The 22,673-nt window shown below is 38.3% G+C and overlaps 1 protein-coding gene across 1 annotated transcript in view; it reads left to right on the top strand.

Moving 5' to 3' along the window:
* ric8a (ric8 guanine nucleotide exchange factor A) overlaps nucleotides 1–22,673 on the top strand; it is a 102,797-nt gene that overhangs the window by 57,457 nt on the left and 22,667 nt on the right. The window contains exon 9 of the mRNA XM_089105089.1: nucleotides 7,806–7,956. Coding sequence (XP_088961215.1) covers nucleotides 7,806–7,956 — 151 coding nt within the window. The remainder of the gene's footprint in view (nucleotides 1–7,805; nucleotides 7,957–22,673) is intronic.

Raw genomic sequence — 22,673 nt, 5'->3', positions numbered from 1 at the left:
ACTAATAGTCACTTTGGTTCTCTTTGGGTTCGGTTGGTTATTTTTGGCTTGCCAGAGAATTACATAATTATCTTAACTCTGGAGAGGACCTAACGACCGAGGGGAGTAATAATTGTCACTCATGTTTGTAAAAATTAGGTCTAGAGTCCCGCACTTATGAGATGTAGCAATGGTAATTACCTGTTTCAGATAAAGGACAATATAGACCATTTGTCTGTTTATCTTGTTAAAATTTATAGATATTATGAAGGAGGGCTAGTCCTGGGTACAACGTAGTGTGTCGATATACGTCTGAGAACAGCTGATGAGCATTTTATTATTTTTTGCACTCTGTTGGTAATAAACGTGTGTGATTATAAAACGTGGTCACTTTTTTGATAGCCTGGATTGCTTGTGCCCTACCCAGACAACTTTACGACACGAATCTGTGGGTATATTTAATAGCTTAAATGAAATGTCATTGCGAGTATATAGACACCAACGCCACCACCTGTTCTACTCAAGCCTCTATCACGGCGAGTGTTGAAATAGCTAGTGTAGCATTTTATTCTACCCATTTCCTCAGTGATATCCCAGCATTCGGTAACTGCGGTAATAGGAACACTCACTCCTCTCAGCAGTATCTCCATCTCGTCAACTTTATTTGTTAAGGATCGGGCATTACACAGAATGAAATTCGGAAGCTTTGCCTGAGCTGATAACTGTTCAGGACGTAATAGCGGGGGAAGTTCATCAGAGGAACACGGTAAGATCGGCTGCAGCTGTGATGGAGAAAGAGTGGGAGGAATTTCGTACCTTTGCAAACATCTTATTTTTACAAGAGTCCTTGGTTCACATACAGCCGTCCTCCGGTCAGAAAGACGTTCCTCAGAAACATGAACGGGTATGGCCGTCTGTCTGTTTTGCCGCCCGCCTCTCTTTGCACGCCGTCTGCGCTTTTTTTAAGCACCACAAGCAGGGAGTCCTCTGGTGACCGTTTGAGTAATCCAAAAAACCGCACACTGACAAATGTAAATGGCGTTATAGTCAGTTGAAATGAATTAGCTCTTCTTAAACATTTTTTCTGACAGGCAAAAGTCATCATGATTGCAATAAGTAAATCTAGGGAGGCCAATTCTTTGAAAGAATGCACCATCAAAAACAGTTGAGAACTCCACACAAACAAGTTAAACTAGAGTTTAGCAGCACCATCTATATGAATCAAAATTAGATGTCGCTGTAGTCAGTTGAAATGAATTAAGTCTTCTCAAACATTCTTTTTGATGGGTAAAGGTTATTATGATTGCACTTAGAAAAGTTAGGGAGGACAATTTTTTGAAAAAATGCACCATCAAAAACAGTTGAGAACTCCACACAAACAAGCTAAACTAGAGTGGCGCAAAAGCAGCTGTAATAGCGCTAGCAGCACCATCTCTATATATATATATATAGAGATGTTCAGTTCTTGTTCAGCTCCTGTGCTTTTAACATCTATCCAAATAAATAGCATTTGTAAGTGAAAAAAAGGATTATTTATTGCGCAACCCAAGTATATTTCATAAGGAATGTAAGTGATTGCAATTACTGACTTAGATTCAGTGTGAGATTATATGTTTAGATTTTGAAATCTCATTAATTCAGTGACCTTGAAAACAATTTCTCGGACTACAACGCTATAACTCCACTGTGACGTCACTGCCTGCTTGATTGGATTGAGTTTATATTGGCGACGGTTTTTGGCATTGATTTGGAGTGGATTTTTTTCTATTGAATGTTATTACCGTAAGTGCAATTATGAAATAATGGACGACTCGGATATTATTTTAAATCCAATATTGAATTTTATTTCTCGATCGATGATCGATGGTATCAAAGTAGAAACTTTAATCGCTAAGTTGACAAGCTTTTTCAGTCATGAAACCATTCTAAAGGCAAAGGAGGTTTTACATCAGGCGCTAGAAATTGGAACACGTTTAATTAGATGCCAAAAAGACGATAAAAATGTCCTTGACATTTGTAAATGGTTATCTACGGCATCTAAAGAAAAACGTAACATCCCGAAATTCGTAATATACTCACCGTGTGAAATTCCAACAATTAGTGATGCGATCGTTGCAACATTAACCTGTCGCATGAATGAACTTTCCCGTAAAATTGACAGTTTGTCTGAGCTAAATAAGCAACATTTCGCAGTACAGGCAACTTCTGCCTGGTCCTCTTCCGCTCAGTCGTCTTGCACCAAGGACCAGTTCAATCCTTCTACCTATGCTGTTGTGTTAAAAAATTGCCCGTCCAATCTTTCATCTCTACTATTAAGGAAAGATTTTATTGATAAAATATGTCCTGAAGCTACAAATGATATTTCACAAGTGAAACGTTCGTCATCAGAATGGAAAATTGTCGTAAAAAGTAAACCCGCTGCCTCCTCTATTGCTGACCAGATGAAAAAGTTCCAACCTGGCCTTTTAGCCTCTGTTAAATCTCCCGCCTTCAGCGGTGTAATAAAAGGCGTTCCGACAGAAATGAATGAAAAAGATCTAGAGAAAATTATTCCAAAGTGTGTCAAAGCTTTGCAGTGTGGCAAGTCACGCGTCTACAAGATTTAGTTTGAACAACAGAGTGATCTCGATTCTTTTCTGAAAAATTCTGTGAAGGTGGGTTAAGAAAAGTTAACTGTCCAGAATTTCATATTCATACCTAGATGGTGTTTCAGATGCCATCAGCAAGGACATTTTGCTGCTGATTGTAAGAACGCAGAACTGTGCTCTCGCTGTGGTTCCTCGGAGCACTCTTCCACCAGGGATAATCCATGTGTTCGGAACATGTTTTGCATTACATGTAAAGAGTTTAATCACACCTGTTACAGTATCAAATGCCCTGGCAAGGCTCGAACCGATAAAAGGGCAGCTAAGTAGATAAATGGATATTCGTTTTCTCTCTTGGAACATTAATGGTGGTCTTGTAAAAAAAAGACCTATTCTTGAAAATATACTTCATAATCATGATATTCTTTGTTTGCAGGAACATTTCCTGACCAACCACAGCCTTAGTTTACTTGACATTAGTGCCACTTTCAAAACTTTCTTGGTTCCAGCTAAACGTAGTGCTTCTAAAGGCAGAGCTTCCGGTGGTATTGCTACTTATGTAGCATCGAATCTTAATTCTAGTGTTTTCTTTTCTTGTGATAGTTTTTTAGCTGTTCGAGTAGTTGAGTGCGTAATAATAAATGTGTATTTACCCACAGATTACAATGATGAAGATTCGGAGAGAGATTTCGCTTTAGCAGTTAGTAAACTTAGCTCTTGTCTTCGTGATGTCCTTAAACTGAAAATCCCGTGTTTGATCGTAGGTGATTTTAATTGTGATTTAAATTACGGGTTGTCTTCAGCTTCTATCCGTGCTTCTTTACTATTAGGAATATTTGGTGATGATTTTAAAGTTCAACAGAAATCGGCTCAGTTTACTTACATTCATTCTTCTTTTTGCACATCTAACCTTAACCATGTTTTGTCATATAACCTTGATATACCTTGTGTTGAGTTAGTTTCCAAATTTCAAGTTTCAGACCATCTTCCTATTGCTTCTAGTTTTAAACGAGAAGCTTCTCAGATTCCAGTGTTACAGGCTTATACTGTTCACCGGCACAAGTGGTATACTTCCTGCGATTGGAATAGAATTGACACATCTTAGTATATTGAAATTTCAGATAGTATCCTATACAAGATCTGGGTTCCATTTCATCTTCTCCAAAAGTCCTCTAATAAAGACATTAATGAAGTTAGATTAACTCTTGATATATATTCCGTGGAAATCTGCCAGGCACTTTTGTGTGCTGAAAAAAGGGCAGTTCCTCTTAAAAAAATATGTGCTGGTACCCAAGTTCCCGGGTGGTCAGGAAATCTAGCGCTGTCTGAAGCTTGTGACCGTGCTAAATTTTGGTACAAATTATGGAGAGATTGCCTATGCCCCCGTCAAGGAATAGTCAATGAACTGAGAAAAGTGTCAAAAAAATGTTTTGCTAAGGAACTTGCCCTTCATCGCTCTAAAATGCAGACACTTTATTCCGAGAAGGTCAGGAATTCACCTGATCTTCTGTGGAAGCTATTACCTCGTAATATCTCCTCCAATTTGCCAGACCCGAATGATATTCCTTTGTTCGAGTGGATATCCCATTTTTCAAATGAATTTTCTGAGCCTGATCCTTTTTTAGAGTCACAATTTTGTGACGAGCTCTGCAAATTCATTGATGAATCTCCTGACCTTGATTTTGTTGTTACTTGTGACGCTGTTATAAAAGCCATTTCCCAACTTAAAAGAAAGCGTCTTGTGGGATAGATAAGGTGAGCACTCTACACATCATTAATGGAAGTTATCTATTGGTGCGTCACCTCAGCCTTCTCATGCGAATGATATTTGTTACAGGTATTGTTCCATCCTCGTTCTGCATTGGTGATCTGACTCCTATTCCCAAAAAAGGGAAATCTGAGCTGCAATGTTCCTCTTTCCGTCCCATCACCGTATCTACTACGACATGCAAACTTATCGAGCTTCTTTTTATTGATGAGTTAAGACAGAAATGTTACGTTCCCCCACATCAGTTCGGTTTTCAGGCTAATCTTGGCTGTTCTCATGCTCTTACAGCAGTTTTTACTGCCCTCGCCGACGCTGAATCTTTGGGAGAAAGTATGATCCTCGCTGGACATGACGTTAGACGTGCGTTCGATTCCTTAATTCAATTTGTCCATGCTTCTTCATAAGGCGAGGCATAAACCCATCAGTTGTCCGTGTTCTCAGGGATTTATATAGGAATCTAAAAGTGCGTTTAAAACTTCCATCCCGTTTTTCCCTGCAGTCGGCTCTTCTATAATTATAATTGCATTAATTCTCGTGTGAGGCCAAACTCTTCGATTCCCTCGAATATGCTTGTGAATCCTCAGTACCCGATCCTCGTTAAGAAAGGGACTAGACAGGGAGCTATAACTTCCCCAACCCTGTTCAATAATAGTGTCCTGGATGCTCAGGCAAAGTGTTTTCCTTCATGCATTCTTGGGAGAATCGATATGTCTCTTATTTGTTATGCTGATGACATCCTGAATCTCAGTCGTACGATCCAGCGCATTGAGGAGAATTTCAAAATCCTCAAAGATGAATACTCAAAAATCGGTCTGTCTTTTAATCCTGAGAAATCCAAAGTAATCCTTTTCAATTGGCGAAATCCCTCTACTTCTCTTATAAATATGGACGGTTCTCGTGTTAAACCCTCAGAACATATTACATACCTAGGCCTCCCAATTGGCACATCTATAGGCCACACACGTTGTTTGCTGATTTCTCACGTTGAGCGTAAAAATTAGCATTTCTTATGCTGTAATCGTAAAAAGCAAACTACATTTCAACTGTTATATTCTAGCATCCATTTACAATGCCACAGCCCTTCCTCATCTGCTTTACATTGCTCCTTTCTGGAGATTCTTTACAGCTACAGATAAAAAGCACCTACGATCAATCTTCTTCACATTTGCTAAATATCTTCTACATTTGCTCCCTTGGACAGAAACCGTAAAATTATTCAATTGTATAAGCTATCTGACCCTAATATTAGCATTAATAAATCTCTGTCCCGTTTTCAAAGTAAGTTTAATCATCCATGGTCAACAATTTGTTCACAATAGTTTTTTTATATTAATGTAATGCATATAGTCACTGTTCGTATTAATGTAATGAAGAGTTTTCTTTTGTCATGTGTTTGAATTTTCAATGTGTGTTTGTGTCCTTCTTTTTCTTCTTTTTTTTTCTTTTTTGTTTTCTTTAGTGATTACTCCGTTGTACCTTTTGTACCTTTTTTTGACGGGCAATAAATGAATAATAATAATAATAATATATATATATATATATATATATATATATATATATATATATATATATATATATATATATATATATATCTTTAATAAACGTAACGTACTAATTGCTTGTGAAAGTGACATTGTACATGTGATCCGGCTTAGAAGTGCCGCAAAACCCCCCAGTCTAGACGGCATCACACCTTACCACCTTCAAAGTGCAAGTGCACTACTGATCGATCATCTGACCCTTTGATTTCAATTGTGTATTGACATAGGTTGAGTACCTACTTTGTTTTATACTGTTGCAATACCAAACGTTTTAGAAAGGCAAAAGAGTGAGTTCTTGCAGTAGTTACCGCTCCCTTAGTGTTTGTGGTGTCTCTAGTAAGGTTCTGGAGAGTCTAATTCTGTCTGAATAAATCATTAAGTACCTGTTGTATTATAGACAGCTTGGTTTCCGGCAGCACCTGAATTGTGCGTCTGTTCATCACCTATTTGAGATTATCCGTAGAAAAGCTGAGGATTATGTTAATCTATGTAGTTATGTGGCGTGGATATACAAGTAGTTCAACCTTAAGTATTTTCAAGTCCGCTTAATTTTGGTGTTCACTCCGTATAGTTATGTTGCTTTAATATTAATACAGCCGTAGTTATGTTAAGGTCAAACTTGAAACGGATCTTTAACTAGGCCTATTCATTTCATTAGGGGTCTCAGACAACGTTACTTATGTTAGGGTCAAAATTGAAAAGGATCTTTAAGTATTCATCTCATCAGGGGTCTCAGACAAGGTTACTTATGCTATGGTCAAACTTCAAAAGGATTTTTGAAGGCTTATCCATCACATTAGGGGGTCACAGACGAGGTTTAACTCTGAGTCCTGGTATGTTTAACATTCTTACGACTACTGCGACCATGATGATTAACCGTGATTATTTTATTGACACTTGCGATCTTAGTTTGATTTGTTACGCAAACGATTATTTTATGTCTCTGATTCACATGCAAATCTTGACTCATTAACTTTTGGTTATAAACTTCTAGGACTTGTGGTTAGCGCTACGAAAACTGTTTTTTTTTTTTTTTTTTTTTTTTTAGTAAAGCCACATATTATTTCTGTTTTAGTTGTATCGTATGTTCTAAAGTAAGTACATCAATTCTAGATTCTACTTCGTAAAAATATCTAAGGTTCGTTTAAGAATTAAAATTAGAACATTTTTATTCCAGTGCTCGTGCACTTCAGTAGAACACGCCATGGCAGGATTCCGCCTCAGTTATGTTATATTTGCAGCGCAAAAGTACAATTATAACAAGGGTGTATTCGCTAAGTTATAATAATTTTGGGTATGAACCATGCGCTGTATATTTCAACACTTTAGGATTCGCTATTATTTCAATTCGCTTATTTGAAGTTTCCGTTAAATTTTCCGTTTACATTTTGGGAATATTTTTATTTTGCAAAATTATGCTGTTCCCGACCCTTTAGATGCGTGAATTCAGTAGATTGTGATGAGTTTAGTACGGATGCAAATCTTTTGTTTCATTTTCTACTATTCATCGTTATTTACAATTGCTGTTTGGATAAATTCTATATTTTGCATAGTTTAGAAGCTGATTTTTTTAAATTTTTTTCAGTATTAGGTTTTTCAGCCATTATTGAGTGCGCTTTTCTCACACTAGGAAAGCATCCTCTGCGGTTGTTCTGTTATGTCATCTTTAACAATGGTTGAATTTGGGGTCAGATACCAATAAGCCAGCGGCTCTTCTCAATGATACCTGACACGCAAATTTCCATCACTGCAGATAATTCTATATTGACATAGTTTAAGACTTGATAGTTCAATGAATGGAGTAGGACCAGCTCTTTGGTGTCAGTTGCTGATTTTCCATCCTAAATTTTCCGTCTTGTATTAGATTTTATCCTCTATTTTTATATTTCTAAGTGGGAAAAAAATGTATTTTAATACCTAATTGAATTTTAGTCGGGCGTTTCATCAAGTATACTGGATACGGTAACGCAGCAGGCCTTCTGGCCGAAAATGGGTTGATGCTTGGACGTCCTGGAAATGGTGCACTATATTCTGACGATAGTGACGATAGTGAAACTGATGAATATAAAGAACTCGAAGACAAGTAAGGCTTTTTCTTCTTCCTCGCCGTCTTCACCTCTGAATATTTTGTATTCAATTTGGATTTTTTCCATTTCATTTTATATTTCTAAGATTATCCTTTCTTATTCCTTTTTTTGTCACTATCAGATGTGATGGCAAATATGAAGTCGTACTATAAACAAAAAGTGCATTTATTTAAATATATTAATTGAAAATCAGTGTGTGATTTGTTTTCTATTTTGCTGAACAAATTTTAGCCATCTTAAGCTGCGTGTTTCCCTGTCATGATGTAATGTTTTATTTATTAATACTAAAAGCCTTTATGGGCCTTGGTTAACACGAAAAAAAAAACAATAAAAATTATAAAATAAGACATACCGTTAAATCCAAATTAATTTATAATTAGATTACAGGAAATAGTCCCTATGTGGCATACCTGTACCAAAAAATTTTCCCAACTTTGTAGTCCCCATAAATTTTTTTTTCACTTGATAAAATATCCACCTATTTCTCCCTTGTATACCGCCCCCGATGAATTATATGTTTTATGAAGCAGAAAGTAAAACAGCATCCTGACGTACAGCCTTGTCTGACTTGAATACATCATCCATAGGCAGTTGGATTCTTCAAAATTGTTGGGGCTTTGATGGAATGTGTTGCCATGCCCATTACAACTGCCTGGCCATAAATACATAAAACATTCATAAAACTAGTTTTTTTCGATTTTGTGTTTTATGAGGCAGAAAATGAAAAAGTGTCATGATATACAGCCTTGACTGATCTGAACACATCGTCAGTAGACAGCCGAATTCTTCAAAAATGTTGGGGGTTTGATGGGATGTGTTGCAATGCCAACCACACATTAATGGCCATAAATACATAAAACATTCATAAAATCAGTTTTTTCGATTGTGTGTTTTATGAGGCAGAAAGTGAAAGTGTCACGATATACAGCCTTGACTGATCGGAACACATCGTCAGTAGACAGTCGAATTCTTCCAAAATGTTGGGGGATTGATGGGATGTGTTGCAACGCCAACCACACATGCCTGGCCATAAATACATCAATCATTCATAAAACCAGTTTTTTCGATTTTGTGTTTTATGAGGCAGAAAATGAAAAAAGTATCATGATATACGGCCTTGACTGATCTGAACGCATCGTCAGTAGACAGTCAAATTCTTCAAAAATGTTGGGAATTTGATGAGATGTGTTGCAATGCCAACCACACATGCCTGGCCATAAATACATAAAATATTCACAAAACCAGTTTTTTCGATTGTGTGTGTTATGAGGCAGAATATGAAAGTGTCACGATATACAGCCTTGACTGATCTGAACACATCGTCAGTAGACAGTCGAATTCTTCAAAAATGTTGGGGGATTGATGGGATGTGTTGCAACGCCAACCACACATGCCTGGTCATAAATACATCAAACATTCGTAAAACCAGTTTTTTCGATTTTGTGTTTTATGAGGCAGAAAATGAAAAAGTGTCATGATATACAACCTTGACTGATCTGAACACATCGTCAGTAGACAGTCAAATTCTTGAAAAATGTTGGGGGTTTGATGGGATGTATTGCAACGCCAACCCCACATGCCTGGCCATAAATGCATAAAACATTATAAAACCAGTTTTTTCGATTTTATGTTTTATGAGGCAGAAAATGAAAAAGGGTCATGATATACAGCATTGTCTGATCTGAACACATCGTCAGTAGACAGTTGAATCATAGGCTTTGCGCCTGCGCTGCCTAAGTAAAGAACGATGTTGACACAATGTGTTTTTTTTTCTCCATACCCGGGCACTTCGTATCAAAGGAGTCGTCGTAGAAACGTCGAAAAGGCTTCATTCGATTGAACATTGGAGTGGCTGGTGCCCTTTTTAATAGTCGAAAGTGATTGTAGGGCAACCAGCCCCCTACCTTCACCCCGTTATTACCCCAAAAATATCTAATCAGAATTTTGAGATAGCCATTTTGTTCAGTGTAGTTGATTTCTACATAGAAAACATGTTTTTGAGGAGGACACTCCCCCACAACCCTCAGGACAAGGGTTTTAAGTTAAGCCCTGGGGGCATATAAGGTTTTTATAGAAGGTGTTGTCGTAGAAACTTCAAAAAATGCTCATTCGATTGGAAATTCAAAGAGCTAGTGCCCTTTTTAATAGTCGAAAGTGATTGGAGGGCACTTGCCCCCCCCCCCTCCACACCCATCATTTACCCAAACACATCCAATAAAAATTTTGAGATAGCTATTTTGTTCAGCGTAGTTGATTTCCAGATAGAAAATATGTTTTTGAGGAGGACACTACCCCACAACCCTCAGGGCAAGGGTTTTAAGTTATGCCCCGGGGGCATATAAGGTTTTTATAGAATACGTTGTCATAAAAACTTCAAAACAGGCTCATTAGATTGGAAATTCAAAGGGCTAGTACCCTTTTTAATAGTCGAAAGTGATTGGAGGGCAACTAACCCCCCTCCCCCCCACGCCCATCATTCCCCCAAACACGTCCAATCAAAATTTTGATATAGCCATTTTGTTCAGCGTAGTTGATTTACAGATTGAAAATATGTTATTGAGGAGGACACTCCCCCACAACCCTCAGGGCAAGGGTTTTAAGTTATGCCCTGGGGGCATATAAGGTTTTTATAGAATACGTTGTCGTAGAAACTTCAAAACAGGCTCATCATTCGATTAGAAATTCAAAGAGCTAGTGCCCTTTTTAATAGTCAAAAGTGATTGGAGGGCAACTAGCCCCCCCCACGCCCATCATTGCCCCAAACATATCCAATCAAAGGTTTGAGTTAGCCATTTTGTTCAGCGTAGTTGATTTCAACATAGAAAATGTGTTTTTGAGGAGGAGTCTCCCCCACATCCCTCAGAGCAAGGGTTTTAAGTTATGCCCTGGGGGCATATATGGTTTTTATAGAAGGCGTTGTCGTAGAAACTTCAAAAAATGATCATTCGATTGTAAATTCAAAGAGGTGGTGCTCTTTTTAATAGCCAAAAGTGATTGGAGGGCAACTACCCCCCCCCCTCCAACGCCCTTCAATTCCCCATACACATCCAATCAAAATTTTGAGATAGCCATTTTATTCAGCGTAGTTGATTTTCAGATGGAAAATATGTTTTTGAGAAGAACACTCCCCCTCAACCCTCAGGGCAAGAGTTTCAAGTTATACCCTGGGGGCATATAAGGTTTTTATACAAGGCATTGTCATAGAAACTTCAAAAAATGCTCATTTGATTGGAAATTGAACGAGCTAGTGCCCTTCTTAATAGTCGAAAGTAATTTGAGGACAACTAGCCCCCCCCCCACGCCCATCAATCCCCCAAACACATCCAATCAAAATTTTGAGATATCCATGTTGTTCAGCGTAGTTGTTTTTCAGATAGAACATATATTTTCGAGGAGGACACTCCCCCACCACCCTCAGGGCAAGGGTTTTAAGTTATTCCCTGGGGGCATATAAGGTTTTTATAGAATACGTTGTCGTAGAAACTTCAAAACTGGCTCATTCGATTGGAAATTCAAAGGGCTAGTACCCTTTTAATAGTCGAAAGTGATTGAAGGGCACCAAGCCCCCCACGCCCATAATTCTCCCAAACACATCCAATCAAAATTTTGAGATAGCCATTTTGTTCAGCGTAGTTGATTTCCAGATTGAAAATGTGTTTTTGAGGCGGACACTCCCCCACAACCCTCAGGGCAAGGCTTGTAAGATATGCCCTGAGGGAACATAAGGTTCTTATAGAAGGTATTGTCGTAGAAACTTAAAAAAATGCTCATTCTTTTGGAAATTCAATGGGCTAGTCCCTTTATTAATAGTCGGAATTTATTGGAGGGTAACAAGCCCCCCCCGCCCACGCCTATCATTCCCCCAAACACATCCAATAAAATTTTCGAGATAGCCATTTGATTCAGCGTGGTTGATATCCACGTAGAAAATATATTTTTGAGGAGGAAACTCCCCCACAACTCTCAGTGCAAGACTTTTAAGTTATGCCCCGGAGGAACGGATGGTTCTTATAGAAGGCATTGTCGTAGAAACTTCAAAAAATGCTCAATCTATTGGAAATTCAAAGGGATAGTGCCTTTTTTAATAGTCAACAGTTATTGGAGGGTAACTACCCCCCCCCACGCCCATCATTCCCCCAAAAACGTCCAATCAAAATTTTTAGATATCCATTTTGTTCAGCGTAGTTGATTTCCAGATTGAAAATGTGTTATTGAGGAGGACACTCCCCCACAACCCTCAGGGCAAGGGTTTTAAGTTATGCCCTGGGGGCATGTAAGGTTTTTTATAGAATACGTTGTCGTAGAAACTTCAAAACAGGCTCATCATTCGATTGGAAATTCAAAGGGCTAGTACCCTTTTTAATAGTCGAAAGTTATTGGAGGGCCACTAGCCCCCCCCCCCTCACGCCCATCATTCCCCCAAACACATCCAATCAAAATTTTGAGATAGCGATTTTTTTTAGCTTAGCTGATTTTCAGAATGAAAATATGTTTCTCAGGAGCTCATTGCCCCACAAACCTCGAGCAAGGGTTGAAAGTTGTGCCCTGGGGGCATATAAAGTCTTAATAGAAGGTATTGTCGTAGAAACTTCAAAAAATGATCAATCGATTCGAAATTCAAAGATCTAGTGCTCTTTTTAATAGTCGAAAGTGATTGGAGGGCAATTACCCCCCCCCCCCCCCTCCCACGCCCATCATTCCCCCAAACAAATCCAATCAAAATTTTGAGATAGCCATTTTGTTAAGCGTAGTTGATTTCCAGATAGAAAATATGTTCTTGAGGAGGACAATCCCCCACAGCCCTCAGGGCAAGGGTTTTAAGTTATACCCTGGGGGCATATAAGGTTTTTAAAGGTGTTGTCGTAGAAACTTCAAAAAAAGCTCATTCGATTGGAAATTCAAAGAGCTAGTGCCCTTTTTAATAGTCGAAAGTGATTGGAGGGCAACCAGCCCCCCCCCCACGCCCATCATTCCCCCAAACACATCCACTACCAGATTTGAGAGTGCCATGTCGGTACCCATAGGTGAGTTACTGATATAAAATGTATTTTTGGAGTAACACTCCCCCACCACCCTCAGGGCAAGAATTTTAAGGTATGCCGTGGGGGATTACAAGGTTTATACAGAATACGTTGTCGTAGAAACTTCAAAACAGGCTCATTCGATTTGAAATTCAAAGGGCTAGTACCCTTTTAATAGTCGAAAGTGATTGGAGGGCACCAAGCCCCCCACGCCCATAATTCTCCCACACACATCCAATCAAAATTTTGAGATAGCCATTTTGTTCAGCGTAGTTGATTTCCAGATTGAAAATTTGTTTTTGAGGAGGACACTCCCCCACAACCCTCAGGGCAAGGGTTTTAAGTTATGCCCTGGGGGCAAATAAGGTTTTTATAGAAGGCGTTGTTTTAGAAACTTCAAAAAATGCTCATTCGGTTGGAAATTCAATGAGCTAGTGCCCTTTTTAATAGTCGAAAGTGATTGGAGGGCAACTAGCCCCCGCCCCCACACCCAACATTAACCTCAACACAACCAATCAAAATTTTGAGATAGGTATGTTTTTAAGCGTAGTTTATTTACAAGTAGGAAATGTATTTTTGAGGAGGACACTCCCCCACAACCCTCAGGGCAAGTGTTTTAAGTTATACCCTGGGGGGATATAAGGTTTTTATAGAATACGTTGTCGTAGAAACTTTAAAACAGGCTCATTCGATTGGAAATTCAAAGGGCTAGAACCCTTTTTAATGGTCGAAAGTGATTGGAGGGCTACTAGCCCCCCCCCCCATGCCCATCAGTCCCCCAAACACATCCAATCAAAATTTTGAGATAGCTATTCTTTTCAGCGTAGTTGATTTCCAGATTGAAAATGTGTTTTTGAGGAGCACACTCCCCCACAACCCTCAGGGCAAGGGTTTTAAGTTATGCCCTGGGGGCATATATGGTTTTTATAGAATACGTTGTCGTAGAAACTTCGAAACAGGTTCATCATTCGATTGGAAATTCAAATGGCTAGTACCCTTTTTAATAGTCGAAAGTTATTGGAGGGCAACTAGTCCCCCCCCCCCGCCCATCAATCCACCAAACACATCCAATCAAAATTTTCAGTTATCCATTTTGTTCAGCGTAGTTGATTTCCCGATAGAAAATGTGTTTTTGAGGAGCACACTCCCCCACAACCCTCAGGGCAAGGGTTTTAAGTTATGCCCTTGGGGCATATAAGGTTTTTATAGAAGGCATTGTCGTAGAAACTTCAAAAAATGCTCATTCGATTGAAAATTCAAAGAGATGGTGCCCTTTTTAATTGTCAAAAGTGATTGGAGGGCAATTACCCCCTCCCCGCGCACGCCCATCATTTCCCCAAACACATCCAATCAAAATTTTGAGATAGCCATTTTGTTCAGCGTAGTTAATTTCCAGATAAAAAATATATTTTTGAGGAGGACACTCCCCCCAGAGCCCTCAGGGCAAGGGTTGTAAGTTATACCCTGGGGGCATATAAGGTTTATATTGAAAAAGTTGTCGTAGAAAATTGAAAACAGGCTCATTCGATTGGAAATTCAAAGGGCTAGTACCCTTTTAATAGTCGAAAGTGATTGGAGGGCACCAAGCCCCCCACGCCCATAATTCTCCCAAACATATCCAATCGAAATTTTGAGATAACCATTTTGTTCAGCGTAGTTGATTTCCAGATAGAAAATGTGTTTTTGAGGCGGACACTCCCCCACAACCCTCAGGGCAAGGGTTTTAAGTTATGCCCTGGTGGTATATAAGGCTTTTATAGAAGGTGTTGTTGTAGAAACTTCAAAAAATGCTCATTCGATTGGAAATTCAAAGTGCTAGTGCCCTTTTTAATAGTCGAAAGTGATTGGAGGGCAACTAGCCCCCGCCCCCACACCCAGCAATCCCCAAAACACATCCAAAAAAAATTTTGAGATAGCTATTTTGTTCAGCGTAGTTGATTTCCAAATAGGAAATATATTTTTGAGGAGGACACTCCCCCACAACCCTCAGGGCAAGGGTTTTAAGTTATGCCCTGGGGGCATATAAGGTTTTTATAGAATACGTTGTCGTAGAAACTTTAAAACAGGCTCATTCGATTGGAAATTCAAAGGGCTAGAACCCTTTTTAATGGTCGAAAGTGACTTTGAGATAGCTATTCTTTTCAGCGTAGTTGATTTCCAGATTGGAAATGTGTTTTTGAGGAGCACACTCCCCCACAACCCTCAGGGCAAGGGTTTTAAGTTATGCCCTGGGGGCATATATGGTTTTTATAGAATACGTTGTCGTAGAAACTTCGAAACAGGTTCATCATTCTATTAGAAATTCTAAGGGCTAGTACCCTTTTTAATAGTCGAAAGTGATTAGAGGGCAACGTGCCCCCCTCCATGCCTATCATTACTCCAAACACATCCAATCATAATTTTGAGATAGCCATTTTGTTCAGCGTAGTTGATTTCCAGATTGAAAATGTGTTTTTGAGGAGCACACTCCCCCACAACCCTCAGGGCAAGGATTTTAAGTTGTGCCCTGGGGGCATATATGGTTTTTATAGAAGGCGTTGTCGTAGAAACTTCAAAAAATGCTCATTCGATTAAAAATTCAAAGAGGTGGTGCCCTTTTTAATTGCCAAAAGTGATTGGAGGGCAATTACCCCGCGCACGCCCATCATTTCCCCAAACACATCCAATCAAAATTTTGAGATAGCCATTTTGTTCAGCGTAGTTGATTTCCAGATAGAAAATATGTTTTTGAGGGGCAAACTTCCCCAGAGCCCTCAGGGCAAGAGTTTTAAGTTACGTCCTGGATGCATATAAGGTTTTATAGAAGGCATTGCCGTAGGAACTTCAAAAAATGCTCATTCGATTGGAAATTCAAAGAGCTAGTGCCCTTTTTAATAGTCGAAAGTGATTGGAGGGCAACTAGCCCCCTCCCCACACCCTTCATTCCCCCAAACACATCAAATAAAAATTTTGAGTTAGCCATTTTGTTCAGTGTAGTTGATTTCCCGATAGAAAATATATTTTTGAGGAGGACACTCCCCCACAACCCTCAGGGCAAGTGTTTTAGGTTATGCCCTTGGGGCATATAAGGTTTTTATAGAATATGTTGTCGTATAAACTTCAAAACAGGCTCATTCTATTGGAAATTCAAAGGGCTAGTACCCTTTTTAATAGTCGAAAGTGATTGGAGGGCAACTAGCCGCTCCCCCCACGCCCATCATTCCCCCAAACACATCCAATCAAAATTTTGAGATAGCCATTTTGTTCAGCGTAGTTTATTTCCAGATTGTAAATGTGTTTTTGAGGAGAACACTCTCCCACAACCCTCAGGGCAAGGGTTTTAAGTTATGCCCTTGGGGCATATAAGGATTTTATAGAAGGCGTTGTTGTTTCCCACGCCCTTCATTTCCCCAAACACATCCAATCAAAATTTTGAGATAGCCATTTTGTTCAGCGTAATTGATTTCCATTTAGAAAATATGTTTTCGAGGAGGACACTCCCCCACAGCCCTCAGGGCATGGGTTTTAAGTTATACCCTGGGGGCATATAAGGTTTTTATAGAAGGTGTTGTCGTAGAAACTTCAAAGAAAGCTCATTCGATTAGAAATTCAAAGGGCTAGTGCCCTTTTTAATAGTCGAAAGTGAATGGAGGGCAAGCCCCCCCCCCTCACACCCATTATTTCCCCAAACACAACCAGTCAAAAGTTTGAGATAACCATTTTGTTCAGCGTAGTTAATTTTAAGACAGAAAAAATATTTTTGAATAGGATACTCCCCAAAAACCCTCAGGGAAAGGGGGATATTTTATTACCTGGAGGCCTATAAAGTTTTTATTGAAATCCTTGTTGTAGAAATTTGAAAAAGGGCTCAATCGATTTGAAATTCAAAGGGATAGTACCCTTTTTAATAGTCGAAAGTGACTTGAGGGTAATTAACCCCCCTCTCGCGCCTACCTTTTCCCCAAACACATCCAATCAAAATTTTTAGATAGTCATTTTGTTCAACGTAGTTGAAAATTTTTGAAATTAAGTCTTTAAGGATGGCAACCCCCCACAGCACTCAGAGCAAAGGTTGTAAGTTATGCCCTTGGGGCATATAAAGTTTTTATAGAAAGTGTTGTCGTAAATACTACAAAAGGGCTCATCTAATTGGAAATTGAAAGGCCTAGTGCCTTTTTTAATAGTTGAAAGTGATTGGACTGCGACTAATGCCCCTCTCACGACCACCATTTTCCCAAATACATCGAATTATAATTTTGAGATATCCATTTTGTTCAACGTAGTTGAAAGTTCTGGAAATTAGGTCTTTTAGGATGATAACCCCCTCATAGCCCTCAGTGCAAGGGTTGTGAGAGTTGGATTCACCAGAGGAAGTCATAAAATGTGCCTTAATGCTGTGATGAGTTTACAGTGGTATTATTTTTTTCACATTGTGTATATCTATAAATAAAGTTTGATTAAGAGTCTCGATTTACGATTTACAGCCTCGCTGAATATCAAGCCAAAGCAAAATGGGATTTTTTTAGAGCAAATCAACTGGTATTCTAGAAAAATAAGCGCAAGTTCAGGCAGGTGTGGTGGGTGAAGCAACACATCCAATTAAATCTTCAACATTTTTGAAGAATTCAACTGTCTACAGACGATGTGTTCAGATCAGTAAGGCTGTATATCATGATACTTTTTCATTTTCTGCCTCATAAAACACAAAATCGAAAAATCGGGTTTTATGAATGTTTTATGTATTTATGTATTTATAATTTCCAAAACTTTCAACTACGTTGAATAAAGTGGCTATCTAAAAATTTTGATTGGATGTGTTTGGGGAAACGGTGGGCGTGAGAGGAGGGGTAGTTGCCCTCAAATCACTTTCGTCTATTAAAAAGGGTACTAGCCCTTTGAATTTCAAATTGAATGAGCCCTTTTTCAAGTTTCTACAACAAAGATTTCAATAAAAACCTTATATGCCCCCAGGGCATAACTTATAATCCTTGCACTGAGGGTTGTGGGGGAGTGTCTGGGGAAAAGGTGGGCGTGAGAGGGGGGTTAGTTGCCCTCAAATCACTGTCAACTATTAAAAAGGATACTAGCCTTTTGAATTCAAATCAAATGAGCCCTTTCTCAAGTTTCTACGACAAAGATTTCAGTAAAAACCTTATCTCTCTCGTCTCACCTTATGTAAAAGTTCCGCCGTCTCCAAATTCCATAAAATCTCCTAGTACTGTTTATATTTTATACCTTTGGGAACTCACGTTAGAACGGGTTCAACATACAAAATTCCTTAGACCACATTGTCTTATTATTTATTAACAAATCAAAATATTTGTATATGCAAAGAATGGGTAAAACATTCAATTAAGCTAAGACTGTGAAAAATAAGCTGAAAAATGTCCAAATATTTTGACTTCACGTCCAGAAGCATTTATCGATGAAAATGAAATGTGTTGATAAAGGCGTTAAAGACGTGATGCTAAAATATTTGGCTTTTTTTGCCTGTTAGCGGTTTTGCTCTTTATTTAAATTTCTATACACTTCCATTTTATTGAAGAAGGGGATCACCTTTGAACTATAGATCAGCATCAATTATAAAATCAGTAAAATAGCCATAACTGTTAAAACTGACTTATAGGTGTACTCTTTTCATTGCTAACTCACAAAGATGTTACACTATCTGAATGAAATGTTCAGGAAATTATGTAAATCCGAAACCAAGGCCCTAGAAAGGTACCCTTAAGCTCTTACCTCCACCCCAGCCCCAGAAAAGAGAGGTTGAAAGAACTTACAAGATTCTTGTGTTGGGTAAATATAATTAATGTGCCTATAGGCAAATTAGGATCGTGGAAGGTTTTTTCAAGATTCCATTTCTGATTATATGCTTGTAAGTGCTTCAATATTTTATTAAAATAAGACTGATAAAAAAAAAACTTTAAAACTCTAACTCTGAAAAAAACGGCTTATAAATGGGCTCAATTCTTGTGAATTTGCTTGCCAATGTATGATGTCCTGGAGAAAAAGGCTCTAAACAAAATTTTTATTTTTTACTCTTAAGATAGATAAAAGGCTGTTCTACGTCAAATTTGATAAAATTGCGTCAGAGGTAACAAATTAATAACATTTTCCTGCGCGATAGTTTGGCAATAGATACCTTCCTAAAAGTTTCTTTTTTTGACTGTGGTACTGATAACTATCCGACTGATCTAAACCCTATCCAATGTTAAATTTGAATTGAAAACAATGCTTGTTTGTTTTGACATTAGTTCTACTCTGTTATTGACATTATTGACATTTTGACATTAGTTCTACTCTGTTGGCACTTTGTTTTCTTGTCGGTGAACAAATTCAAGTCAGCTAACGTGTCTTTAAATAAAAATTGCTCACTTGTACCCTTTTACAATAATTATATACTCTAACCCTGAAAATGCAAATAACTTTAATTTTTGTTCAAGGCCAAACTAAGAATTGTATTCATTTATTCGAAATGCACGTGGTTTTCATTTTAGCTCCTCATCCTTTTCCCTAATAAATTTGGGAAGTTATGGGCAAATATCTAATTTTTAAACATCCATAAAGTTGCTAGTGATTGACCTTTTCCTGAGTTGGCTTCCTTCCCTGGCTGCTCTGAACCCTTACTAAAACTGGATTCTGCCTCTTTTGACAGGGTCAAACAATTTGGTCGGAATAGCTTAAGGCAAAACCTAAATTAAGCCTCACTGTGTTTTTTAGAGTGAGGACAGATAATTGAAGTAAACCTTCAATGACATCATTTGAGCCATTTGGTCCTGGTTCGTATTGTTCTACGTTTAGAAGATAGTGCTGGTACTCAGGCTGCTCTCTACTTCTCATTTGCTCGTATGAACTTATCTTTTGTACTTGGTGAGCCTAGCAAATATTAGAATATCACCTCTGTCTTACTTCCTCATGAACACACACATATGATTTGAATGATGTGCAATTTTTTTATATGATGGCTTTTCAAGCTTTTATGTGATATTCAGCACGAGTACCTTTGCAAAAACAAATTTTTGGACAAAAAAAAAGTTGTTTTTAAGTAATTTTTAAAAAGCTACTTTTTTAAATTTCGAAGAAAAAAATACATTGTCATACCAACTCAGCATTGATAAAGCTGCTGGATTAAGCATTTCGAATGAATTTTGTCTTCAGACTGATGGAATAAACTTCAACCATGGGTTGTCCTACTTGTGACCATACTTCCGGAATCCCCTAAGCTATTCTAATATTTTCTTACAACTACTACTACTACTACTAACAACTCACCGCAGCACCAAGCCGCCTGAGCTTGGTGCTGCGCTCCTCCTCCATCCCAATCTATTCAAAGCCTCCCTTTTTACACATGCCAACGAAATTCCCATTTCCTTTAAATCTTTCTTTATGACGTCCTCCCACCCCAGACGAGGACGACCTGCTTTCCGTTTAACCCTAGACGGTTGGCCGAAAAGAACAATCTGTCATCCTTCATCCGCACAACGTGCCCTACCCACCTCAACCTTTCTTTCATTATAGCCCTAGAGAGCGGTATTGAACCACATTTTGCATATAGCCTATTGTTTGAAATACGCTCAGTCAGCCGGGTACCCAGAACAATCCTTAAGCAATTTCTTTGGAAAACATCTAGCAAATCTTCATCTGCTTTTCGTAGCGCCCATGCTTCAGAGCCATATTTGACCACTGTCATCACTATAACTTCCTATTTACTACCCTTTGCTTGAAGACTTACCGTTCTGTTCTTCCAAACGCTCTTTAACTTTGGAAAAATAGCCTGAGCCTTGGCTGTTCTATTTTCAATATTTTCACTTTTCCCACGATATTGAATAATAATATTATTTAGGTAAGTGATGCTGTCCACCTGATCAATCTTTCATTGCCCAACATCAACTTTTCATCTTCACTTATTCCTAGACTTAGTGACTTATTTTTCTTAACATTAATTTTCCAACCTATTCTAGAGCCCTGAACTCATAAAGCCTCTAAGACTTCATTTATTTCGCTCACACTTTCATCTACGATGCTTAGATGATCAGCAAATTCTACGTCCAGGAGACTTTTCTTTCTCCTTTGGATTCTGTGGTCTTCCGTTGTCTTTCCTGTGCTTCTTAAAACAAAGTCCATCAAAATAATCCATATAAAGGGGGATAGAACACAACCCTGCTTAACTCCTGATTTAATACAAAACCAGCTGCTAACCTCGTTTCCTACCTTAACCGCAGCAGTGTTATTCTCGTACATAGCACTAATCAATTTAATGTATTTGTCTGGTATACCATACAAGGATAAAACCTTTACTAAAGCTCATCTATCAACAGAATCGAACGCTTGCTCATAATCTATAAAACTGAGGACCAAAGGTGTTTGAAAACTCGGGCACTTCTCAATTATTACCCTAAGAGTGGAAATTTGGTCGACACATCCTCTACCTTTTCTAAAACCGCACTGTTCTTCTCTTAAAACTTTGTCTACGGCATCTCTCAGTCTAAAAATTATCATATTACATAGTAATTTCCTACCTACAGAGACCAGACTAATGCCTCGATAATTACCACACTCATTTTTATCACCTTTCTTATAAAGTGGCTTAATTAAGGTTTTCCTAAAATCGTTAGGTACTTCCCCGTTTTCAAAAATCATATTCATAATCTTCAGTAACTTATGTCTAACCTCAGAGCAACCATATATAAGAAACTCATTTACCACCCTATCAGCACCTGGAGCCTTATTATTTTTTAATCCTTTTAGTACTGTTGCTAATTCTTCCTCACAAAAAAAAATCTTCATTCACATCCAAGGTATCACAAACTTTTCCATTTTTCCTCTATATTCGTTCCTGCAACTCTATCTCTGTTAAGTAGATCCTCAAAATGTTTGGCCACTCTCTCTTTAGTTCTTTCCTTGTCACTAATTGTGGCCCCATTTCTATCTTTAGCTGGGCCAACTCCAGATTGACTTCTCCCTCTCAAATTGGTAACATTCCAGTACAATATTTTACTATGATACCGTCTAGCTGCATCTTCCAGATCATCGGTAATTTTATCCATGGCCTACGCTTCACACCTCCTTAGTTCATATTTTAATGCTTTCTCCACTTTCTTTACATTCCTTTTGTTTTCGTATGATCTATCACTCAGATAATTCCTGTACAAGTCCTTTCTCCTTTCTATTAAACATGAAGCTTTTTCACTATTCTTAGCCGCAGTTCTAGCTTTCTTCCCTAAGACACCTTCAGCAACTTCACAAATTATTTTTCTAAAATTATTCCAACCATCTTCCCCATTATTAAATTTTAAACTCTCAAGTTTAGTATTCTACTGTTCCTGGAAAGTTTATCTCAAATTCTCATCCTGGAGTCTACCAACATTTTAACTTCCCGGGAGGTAGTTACCCTTCCTATATATCTTACAACGGTATGAAAGATTTCTCCTAACCACCGTGTTTTCTTTACGAAGAAGAGGATAGAACCAGTCAAGTAAATATCATTTATTCATATACAAAGTCTATAGTGTCTTTAGGTAAAATATTGAAGTTTTGTCTCTTTTATAAGTGATCCATGACTTTTCTGTATTAGAGCTCTTATTTTTGGTCCGATAATATATATTGAAATAGTAACTTCCAGTTGAGAAGACTGGCTGGGGCTCCTGTTTATGAGTTATTTAGAAGTTTGGAGTCATCAGTCCTGTTTAGATGTCATTCTTTTCTTTCCTTCC

This window comes from Artemia sp. Qi Xiang Cuo, chromosome 19 (assembly GCF_049724085.1).
Source record: "Artemia sp. Qi Xiang Cuo chromosome 19, ASM4972408v1, whole genome shotgun sequence".
In the NCBI taxonomy this organism is placed as follows: Eukaryota; Metazoa; Arthropoda; class Branchiopoda; order Anostraca; family Artemiidae; genus Artemia; species Artemia sp. Qi Xiang Cuo.
This window is presented reverse-complemented; position numbering and strand designations above follow the sequence as displayed.